The 10,450-nt window shown below is 32.4% G+C and overlaps 1 protein-coding gene across 1 annotated transcript; it reads left to right on the top strand.

Annotated features, from left to right (window-relative positions):
* Positions 1–2,994: 2,994 nt before the first annotated feature.
* LOC130808992 (ATPase GET3B-like) lies at positions 2,995–10,450 on the top strand. Its single transcript, XM_057674589.1, has 11 exons — positions 2,995–3,333; positions 4,802–5,013; positions 5,095–5,157; positions 5,285–5,395; positions 5,553–5,627; positions 5,802–5,870; positions 6,979–7,044; positions 8,079–8,156; positions 8,236–8,334; positions 9,362–9,496; positions 9,984–10,450. Exons 1-11 carry the CDS (start codon positions 3,159–3,161, stop codon positions 10,119–10,121), a joined length of 1,221 nt encoding a protein of 406 aa, XP_057530572.1. The 5' UTR covers positions 2,995–3,158; the 3' UTR covers positions 10,122–10,450.

Below are 10,450 nucleotides of genomic sequence, written 5' to 3'. Positions count from 1 at the left end.
GGCAGGCATGAACAATATTTTTCATATACAATCCGGGTTTTGTATATTTGAGTTTGCGGGTAGATTTTTTAGGTACTATCTGGTCCACTACCCGCCCATCAACACCTCTAGTTTAGAGTAAAGGAAATGATCAAATTAAATGAGAATAAGATTTTATTTTGGGAAAACTATCTTGAATAATTTAACTTTTTACTCGTTAATTTATAATATTTTCAACTTTTAATTAAATATAAATTATCTTAACTATTAAAGGCACAAGCTAAGATTACACTAAGGTAACCTATTACATATACAACAAAGTCATGTTGCATAAAAATTTAAAAAGTAAATACAAAAATTATTAAAAAATTTAAAATTTCAAAAAAATTAAACAATGAAGTCAAATAAATTTATTTTTTGGTTTTAACTTTTAATTTTTAAAATTTTTGATTTTTTTTTTTTTGCTATTAACATGTAAAAACCGGTCACCATTTAAGTAACAATGTTCTTGGTTGACTGATCCCAAAGTTGAAATTTTTCATGGTTAATCAAAATTTGAGATTATCGTGAGAAAATCAATAAAAATTAGATTATTCTATGTAATTTTTCCTTTTATTTTTATTAATTTGTACTTTTAAATGGTTCTCATTTTACTTGTTTTTATGTTGACTTTTTGTGATGTTGCTAGTAACTTTTTATGAGTGAAATTTATTCGAATGTGTACATTCAGTGTACTCAAACCGAGTAATAGATATTGTTAGAACAGCGCCTTTTCTAAGAAACTGTCTTTACAAGAAACGACTCTTCAAGCTTAGGCCCAACAATAAAAAAAAAAGAGAAATACCTAAAGACACTATTTGGAGTTGGTGTTATACCCAATTGAAGTTGGTGTTATAAACCTATTTAAAGTTGATATTATAACCTATTAAAGTAGGTATTTGGAGTTAGTGTTATAACCTATTAAAGTTGGTATTATAACATATTTGGAGATGCCAACTTTAATAGGTCATAATACCAACTCTAATTGGTTATAATACCAACTTCAATATGTTATAACATCAACTCCAAAATAAGGTTACACAACACGTTTTTTGTAGTTGTTTTTTATTAATAATGGGCCGACCTATTTAAGATGCGTTTTTTATAAAGACGGTTTCAAGTAAGAATTTAAGTTGTTAGAAAATTAAGATATTTAATAATATGATTTGAAGAAAAAGACAAAAAAAATTGTTTGGACTAGTTATAGTTTACTTAATTAAAAATGGGAATTTCAAATTGTAATAAAATGAGTTTACAGGCTGAATTGGATGATAAATGATAATACTAGTTAAGTGGGGCATGTGCGTCCATGTACAAGTACTAGTGTACAACTACTCAACTAGCGTGCCACTTTGAAGTTTTTGCAACTTAATCAATAATTCAAGTTTCATTTTAAAATATTATTTTTCCAACTGCGATTTTTAATTTATTTATTTAATTAAAGTTGATATTAAACGGTTATAAATGTATACAAATATATTTTATCAACTAAGATTGATGAAACGATTATTAATGTATAAAGGTATATTTTATCAAGTAAGATTAAACTTGCAAGTCATAAGATGAAATTGAGTGTAGTTTTCAGCCTTTTAACTTTTACATATCATGCATGACTATCTTTGCACTACCTTGAACTCTTTTACATAACTTGGTTCAACTTTATTCTAATTCATGTATTTTTTTGTGCATTTTTCCGCTTGTTTATTTAAAATCCAATCATTTTTCATTTGAGTGTCAGAAATCTATCAAATACATCATGGACCAAAATGAAATGATCATTATTATCAACATACTTAATTTTATACCCTTGTTTTTTGGACATTGAAATTTAACTCATTAGCTTCCAATCGACTGATCACACGGCTAATTTTGAAAAATAACAAATCTATAACTATTTTTAGATGAATAAACGAAGCTACAAGTAGTGCGCGCCTGAGCACATCTTAGTAGATAGAATCCGCAACATAAAATTAATAGAAAATGTAAAAAAAATAATTTGTGAATTACAACCTTGAAAGTTAGCACTTTTGCGAATTACAACCTTAATGTTTGTTTTTTGCGAATTATAGTCACCAAAGTATCAACGTCTACAATATTCACGCCAAATCATAAAATTCAGATCATTTTGGTAGTCGGAATTTTAGGCTAAGTGATCAGAAATATGTTATTTGGCCTGAACGCTATAGACTTTGATACTTTAACGGCTGTAATTCGCAAAAAATAAACATTAAAGCTATAACTTGCAAAAGTCCAAACTTTAAAGCTATAATTCGCAAGTTATTAAAAAAAATATATTGTGTTATAATCCTCAAATTTTTTTATTTGCAAAACTTTATCTTTTACACTATTTATAAACAAACAAATATCGTGTTATATTCATCTCAATCTAAAGTTTCAATAAATTAAATACTTCATTTTATAACTTTTGTTTATGTGTTTATACATAATCAGACATATATGAAGTTAAAAATATGCATTGACATACGTGTTTTGATAAATATTGCAAATAAAAAAAGTATAATTTAAATCAATAGGCGAACAAACATGCCTAGAGTATTTATTTATGCCACTACCGCCGGTTACTGCACATTAATTTTACTACACAATGCTCGTCGACATTTTATATTTACTACAAAATACACTAATTCCAATCTAAAATGGTCTCATCGTGAGATAGTTTTAAATTGGCTATATAGACCAATCAGATAAATTAAACATGTACTTTTGTACTTAAAATATTTACTTTTAATTGTTTAATGTTTAACATATCAATTTAAAAGTCAAAAAGAATACTTTTAGATCATAAACACTAATTTTTTAAATGTATAATCCATACATGAATTTATTTTTGTGTAAGACGATCTTATCTGAGAGTTGCTTTAAAAATATTAACAATAAAAAAATTTTATTGATTTTTATATACAACCCTTAAATTTGTAAATATAGTACATTCATACTTACCCAAAAAAATTCCAAATTCAATCAAGATAAACTAAACCCGACTTGAAACCCAAACCCGAATCCAAGCCCGAGCTCGAACAAGTTGTGCAGGTCGCCACGTATGTGCGACGCTACCCCCTAAAGTGTCTATCTCCCGTCATCTGTATGTTCTGGAACGTGCAGCAACAGCATCAGCAGAAATGGCGAGCGCCTTGGTTCGCTCTTTGGCTTCGTCCATGTCGTTTGTTGGATTTCCTCATCATTCTACCAATCATACTTTATCTATTCCTCTTATTAGATTCAATCCTGCCTTCAATTTCAAGTTTACTCACCAACTCCATGCCCGTACAAATTCTCAGCGATTCTTATTTCATGGTATGCTCAGCTATTATGCTCATCCATTCCCTTTCATCTCCTTTTCCCCATTCGCTATTATTAGCTGCTGGACTATTTTTTTGTTTTATTATCGTAATTTTTGTTGGTTTTCCAAAAAAGATTTCTGGGTTTTTTAGCTGTGTCTTCCATAGTCATTCAGCTGGATTACTTGAGTATCTGTTTTCATTTGACAATTAAGGATGTTTACTATTAATTGATTTGTTCCATGGAGGAAGGATTTGGGGTGCTTTTCATGTTTGTTTTGTGTATAATTCAAGTAGCAGTATAGCCGTACAACATTAAAGAAAAGAGTAGTTCTTATCATTATCTGGATTTAAAGTTCCTTCGAATATCACTGCCGAGAAATAACAGTTTCTAGGGATGCTAGTAGAAGTTGAGCAATCTCACTATTTTTGTATTGCACAAGAGCTTGGTTTGTTATTGGGTCGTTGTAACTGGCGATTAATCGAATTAAAAGTTAGGGGACGTCTACGGTTTATTGTGACCCTTTTGGTGGGTAAAAATTCTAAGGAAACTTGCATGTAATGGGATTGTTGAAATGTCCAGATGTGAGTTGTTCTATATCAGAGAATGAGAAAAATTGTATACCACTTACATGGTATAAGCTTGAGGAGTGACTCTTACTTTTATATACTACCAATTGATTTTAGTAGTGAACCGTATTTGAGCTTGTAATTAGGTAAACTCTTCTTCTCATTGTTTAGGTTGCTCAAGTCCATTTTATAATTGTAACAGATCTGGGTATATGCCCTTCAATAAAAGTTGTATTTCGTTATCTAGGGATTGTTTGCTTTAAAAAAACGTTGTTCCGTTGCACCAATATCACAGAGTGGCTCTCGCTTAGGCTGAGTTATGGATTTTAGATGTACACAAATTTAGCATTTCTAATAACAAAAAGATTGTTTGGATTCATCCTTGATTGCAAACGTCTAAGTAAGAAGCAAAGATGTTTTAATATGCCATTTATTATAGTGCATGATGATCCGATCCAAAAAACCATAAGTTTTTGACTCTACTAAGAATAGACATGGATTGTTTGCCTTAAGTATATGTAATGGATAATGAAGATTATGTGGAGGTTTTGTTATTAATTCTAAAGGGAGCTTACAATCAAGTTAATGGTTTTCATTTGAGAAGCTGGTCATCAAACTTCACTACTAGTTCATAGTCTTAGGAAATGCAACTAAAGAGTAAGAAGGGTGGGTAAAAGAAGTAAAACAAATGTTTGCTAAAGGAGATGTAATACCAATGACCATTATTGTAAAACTTTATATGTAATTTCATGTCTTTCACTACCGTTAACTTGATTTATTTACCTTGTACAAACCAAACTGAACGAGCTAGTTTTGGTTATAGAAGCTTTAAATTATGATTGATTAATAGATTGACCGTAGCTGTAGATTGTTCCTCATGTGAAATGAGTTGATTTTTTGTTTGTCATTGGCAGTAAGGTCAGTAGCTGCCACCGCTGAATCCTCTGCTGGGTTCGATGAAATGGCCTCAGGGACTATGAGGAAGTACTATATGCTTGGAGGGAAGGGAGGTGTTGGGAAAACAAGCTGTGCAGCGTCCCTGGCTGTGAAGTTTGCAAACAGTGGGCATCCCACTCTTGTGGTTTCAACTGATCCAGCTCATTCGCTGAGTGATTCTTTTGCACAGGTTAACTACATTCCCTAAACATGTCATTAAGAAAAAAATTCTCTATTCTTCTTGGCTTTTTGATATCTTTTTCTTACTTAGGATCTGACAGGAGGAATGTTGGTGCCTGTTGAAGGGCCTGAGTCGCCACTGTTTGCTCTCGAGGTATTTGCTTGTTCATTCATTATTTCAAATTCTAATTTATCATTTTTATGATGCTATTGTTTATTGATTGTTTAGCAAACTCAGCAGTGACATACATAAGTAGAATTTTTTTTCCCGAACTATGTAGATAAACCCAGAAAAGTCAAGGGAAGAATTCCGTAGTGCTAGTCAGAAAAATGGAGGAACTGGGGTGAAGGACTTTATGGATAGCATGGGTCTCGGCATGCTGGCAGAACAGGTAAACCATATTGTATTTGTTGCTGGGATTTTTCCCCTTATCGTCCCTTTTTTGCAGTATGATGAAATGCCTGTGAATTGTAGATTCTGTCTAATAATATATGCTATTGTTTGCTTGTTGGATTTGTTTTGATATGCTGTCATTTTGTTGGACAAAGCTAGGAGAGTTGAAACTTGGTGAACTTTTGGACACACCACCACCTGGCTTAGATGAAGCTATTGCAATTTCTAAGGTTAGTGTTTTTCCTAGTATATGGGAATTCAATCTTTGTTAGAGAATTTCTCATGTTAATTTCTTTTGGTCATTTAGTTATTGGAATAAAGACTTTGACATTGTTGTTATATGGACATTCAATAGTTTGCATTATATTGTTGTGGCCTAACATATGTTTATGTACTTTTTCTAGGTGATGCAATTCCTAGAGTCACAAGAATATAGTATGTTCACTCGAATTGTTTTTGACACTGCTCCAACGGTGAGTTATTATACTATTTATAGCCCTATTGACCCTTTGTTCTACTTTAAAATTTGTTTTATTGCCGTTTTATAAATATTTTAAGTTAGCCTTAACTGTCGTATACTATTAATTGAGTTTGAAGAAGTACAATAAAGGATTAACATTTGACACAGATCAATAGGATGGGAGGAATGGAAATATAGGGGGCTGTATGCCTGAGGTGGTCAATTGGTCACAGGAAGACCTAAATAATAGTTACAACAAAGACATTGTCACATATTTCTTTTGTATTAAAAACTTCTAATGTTTTAATCTTCAACTCGTCTTGTATGAAACTGTCTCACCTTGAGACGGTCTGATATAATTTGTCAATTTCTATAATTGATCATTTTAAGATTGTAAGTAATCATTTTAAGGTTATAAGTGTCACTTTAAGACTAAAAAAGGTGATTACTTTAAAATTGTTAATGATCACTTAAAGAATATAAGTGATCACTTGAAGACGATAAATTTATATTGGGCCAACCCAATAAAGATGGTCTCAACATGAGACTGTCTCATTTAAAAATTTGTGTTGAATTTTTAGAATCTACTAACATTTGAGAGTTCTTAATAAAGTTGACATGTTTGCTTGTGCATTTTGACAAAAACATTATATAGGAAATCTTATAAATACTACCTATGTCCCTAGATTTTGTCACTCCACACCCAAAAAGCTCTCACATCGATTTCTGTAATGTAGCAAAATCAAGGGGGCGAAAAGATTTATATTTATACATAGTGCATTATTCCACAATAGTGGGTTTTTTTAGAAAACATATTTGAGTTGAAAAAATCAATGTAGTATGTGAAATGATGATATTTAAAGCTTTATTTAGTTGAGTATAAGATAGGTAAGAGAAAAAGGAGGAAAATATAAAAAATTTAAAATTACGAAAACTGTTTTGATTATTTAAGATTATTTAAGAAAGAATCTTCTATACTTGGGATTATTCTAAAACAATCTTATGATTGCGGTTATTGTTGGAAAAATAGTTGGGGTATTCTTATTTTATTAACTGATAGAATGGGATATTATTTGATATACTACCATGTTTAACTTAATATCTAATTGTTTTTCTACCAGGGTCACACATTGCGACTTTTATCGTTGCCGGACTTTTTAGATGCATCTATTGGTAAAATACTAAAGGTGTGTTTCTAACTCTGGGATTGGTAGAACTGATAATTAGTGACACTAAAACTTTACTGCCCACAGCCTTTTGTTACATACTTGGTGAGTTGGTGAATTTCTTTGTGTTGCAGATAATGCTTGGTCTTGGTCTTTTAAGCATCACATAATTACATCGCTAGATGTCGAATGTATTTCATTAGTGACACTTATGAGCTTTAGGACCCAACTTTACAATGTCCATGTACACTTCCAATCTTCCTTATGGTAGCAAGTTTAGCTTGGAATAGTTGTACTTGCTATCATATTGCAAAAATGCGGCAATATTCGCGATCACAGTAACAAATAAAATGTTTCGGTGATAGAAGTGATGTGGTTACTGTAACGCCAAATATTGCCCAAAAGCATATTGATAATAATGCAATAGGATAGAGCTTGTAGGAAGTATTTTGCATTATTGCATCCAGCTTTTTAGGTAAAAATTCAATAGAAGAAGGGACTAACATAAAATATGTTATAGATTGTCTTTTTATCCATATGTAAGTTTTGGAATTCGATCTTATATATCTTTCTTTTTCAAACATAATTTTATGTTAATAAAATTGTTGAAATAATTGTAATTAGTTTTTTTGCATCATCCATACTAAATAATATTCTTGGAAAAATATTTTGGTTTCTTATACAAGTGACATTTTTCAAGAACTTGGTGAATGGTTTCTGCATTAGTATATACGTCCTATATTTCAAGATTGTTGGGAGGCTCAAGGCTAGCATTGTTCCCCTTCTTGTTGGGAGGTGGCTTGGTGCAGTTTGTTGAACTTATTTTTCGGAAATTGGTCATGAAGGCTAATAGCCATGGTGCTTATCAGTTGATTAGTGTCGTTGTTGATTAGTGGGCATGTTGAGGTATCAGGGACAATATGGATGGTTGAAACTTGAAATTGCCTTTTTGGGTTCTTGTAAAATCATAAGCATCTTTCTTTTGTTCTTTTTATTTTTTAAACATTAATTTTATGAATGGTTTATTTATCCTTTTTTTTTTTTCCTTGATACAGCTTAGGCAGAAAATTTCATCTGCTACTTCAGCCCTTAAATCAGTTTTTGGGCAAGAACAGCCACCACAACAGGATGCTGTAAGCTCACCGTTGTGTTAGTTTTGATGATGCCATCTACTTGTGTTTAAGTTATAATTGTATTTTCTTTTTTTATTAGGCTGGAAAATTGGAGAAGTTACGGGAAAGAATGATTCAAGTACGAGAACTATTTCGAGATACTGATTCAACAGAGTTTGTCATAGTTACAATTCCAACGGTGAGAGCGTTGTTTCTTTGCCAACAATTACGAATGGGGAAAGTATTTAGTTATGATGTAAAGCATTTTGCTGTTAATTTCAACATCTTTGACTTATTTTGTCTTGTTATTTATGCATGAAGCACGAATCACTTTAGACTTGAATTTTCATGTTGATTTTTGTGCTTTCTAGCCTTGATCAGTATTGTCATTATCTCCTATGCATGAAAACACCTTCCATGGCTGACACTAATTTGTACAGCCAATTGAACATTTCTATTTAAAAAAGGCAGCTTTATTTACTTGAGAAACGCTTTTTCAACTCTCAGATCACCATTTTATATTTCCCCAGATATAAAAAATCCCTTTTTTTCCTTTCAGTCACTCATCTCTGCAGTTCCTCTTATAAAATGTGAAGTGCCTCTCCAACAGAGATTTCTCCAGCTACTTAATACTCGTCAAAATTGAAAATTCAGGCAACTCTTTCTCTCCTCCCCTACGTAATCTGCTGATCGGAAACTATTTTGAAGACTAGATACTTGTTACTCGAAATCATTTGACGTTGCCTCAACTAGGGGTGTTCATTTTCCGGGTACCCGGTTGGTCTGATACCTATTTTTACGGCCCGTGTCCTGGCCCAATTTATCCAGGTACCCGGTATCAACTTTGTACTCTTCCGGCTATTTCTGTTCTCTTCCATCAGGGTTTTTGCTTGATGAACTGTCTTAGCTATTTTCTCTGGTTCTAATAGTCCAAGTTTCTCATCCCTGTGTGCGCTTGCTTTTTAATTCCAATTTCCATTTCATGTTTGTTCTCTTTTTTCCCCCAAAAAATGACCGAGAAATAAAAATTTATCGTGATTTATGGTGGGGCTCCAAGAAGTTAGTAGAATCAAAGAAAGAATTTGTTGTGGTGACTTAGTTACTTTCATCCTATGGTGATTATTTCTTATGCTAAAATAATGTGTGGATCTTGTGGTGTATCTTTAGCAATATCATCTTAAGTAACAGCCATATAATCCGACATATATTTCATTTTGTGAATGCAGGTCATGGCAATTAATGAATCTGCAAGACTTGCGGCCTCCTTGAAGAAGGAAAACGTTCCTGTCAAGAGGCTTATCGTGAATCAGATTCTGCCGCCTTCTGCATCGGATTGCAAATTCTGTGCAATGAAAAGGAAGGTACACATTGATATTTGTTGTAATTCTTCTGTTGGTGTATGTTTATGTCATAATCCCGTGGAATGAAATTACACTAATGGAAGTATGCTCATAAGGATTAGTCTTTATATAATAGTTTTCCCGAGAATTCTACTCATTGCCATGTAATAGTGCTATCATAGTGCAAAAATGTGGTAACGTTCACAATCAATGTGGCTCCACCGACAGGGTGATGCGATTATCGTAACGCCTGAAAACCAGTCAAAAACATGAGATAAACCTTTACAACTTGAGAAAGATCGGTTCACGTTTTTTTAAAACCTTTACAACGCTATTGATGCGATGGGGCCTTGTTTTGGCATGATGATTGCTATATTCAGGCGTTGTCCTTAATAATATGCTATATCTCGGTCAATATTTTCCCTTATTCTTTTGGATTCCTATAATGTGTCATACATAACAAACTCATTCTAATCGGCAATGTTCCTGTCATTTTAAACCTCGACAGGATCAAATGCGCGCACTTGATGTGATACAAAACGATGCTGAGTTAGCAACCTTGAACTTAATCCAAGCACCACTTGTCGATGTGGAGATCAGGGGTGTTCCCGCTCTAAAATTCTTGGGTGATATCGTCTGGAAGTAAAATTGTTCACTGAAAATAGCCATCGCAGGGTACGATACTAATACATTAAGCTTCACATTCACCTGAGACCGCTTCTCGGACAATTGCACCACATTATATCCAAGGGTACAAGACAAGAGTGGTTGAACCATTAAATTTTGTCGCTTGCTATCTATTTGCAAATGCTTCTATTATAAAAGTTAAAATGCTAACTAGAAGAAATTATATCTATAGAAAATTCCAATATTTTGTAACTTTGGAACATTTATAATGTAATTGATGATGTAATTTCTTTGTTATTAAAAAAGCAAAGATATTTCAATTGAGAAACTCTTGCCATGTTTGTTTTC

This window comes from Amaranthus tricolor, chromosome 3 (assembly GCF_026212465.1).
Source record: "Amaranthus tricolor cultivar Red isolate AtriRed21 chromosome 3, ASM2621246v1, whole genome shotgun sequence".
Classification (NCBI taxonomy): domain Eukaryota; kingdom Viridiplantae; phylum Streptophyta; class Magnoliopsida; order Caryophyllales; family Amaranthaceae; genus Amaranthus; species Amaranthus tricolor.
The sequence above is the reverse complement of the archived record's forward strand: the minus strand, read 5'-3'. Positions and strand labels throughout refer to the sequence as shown.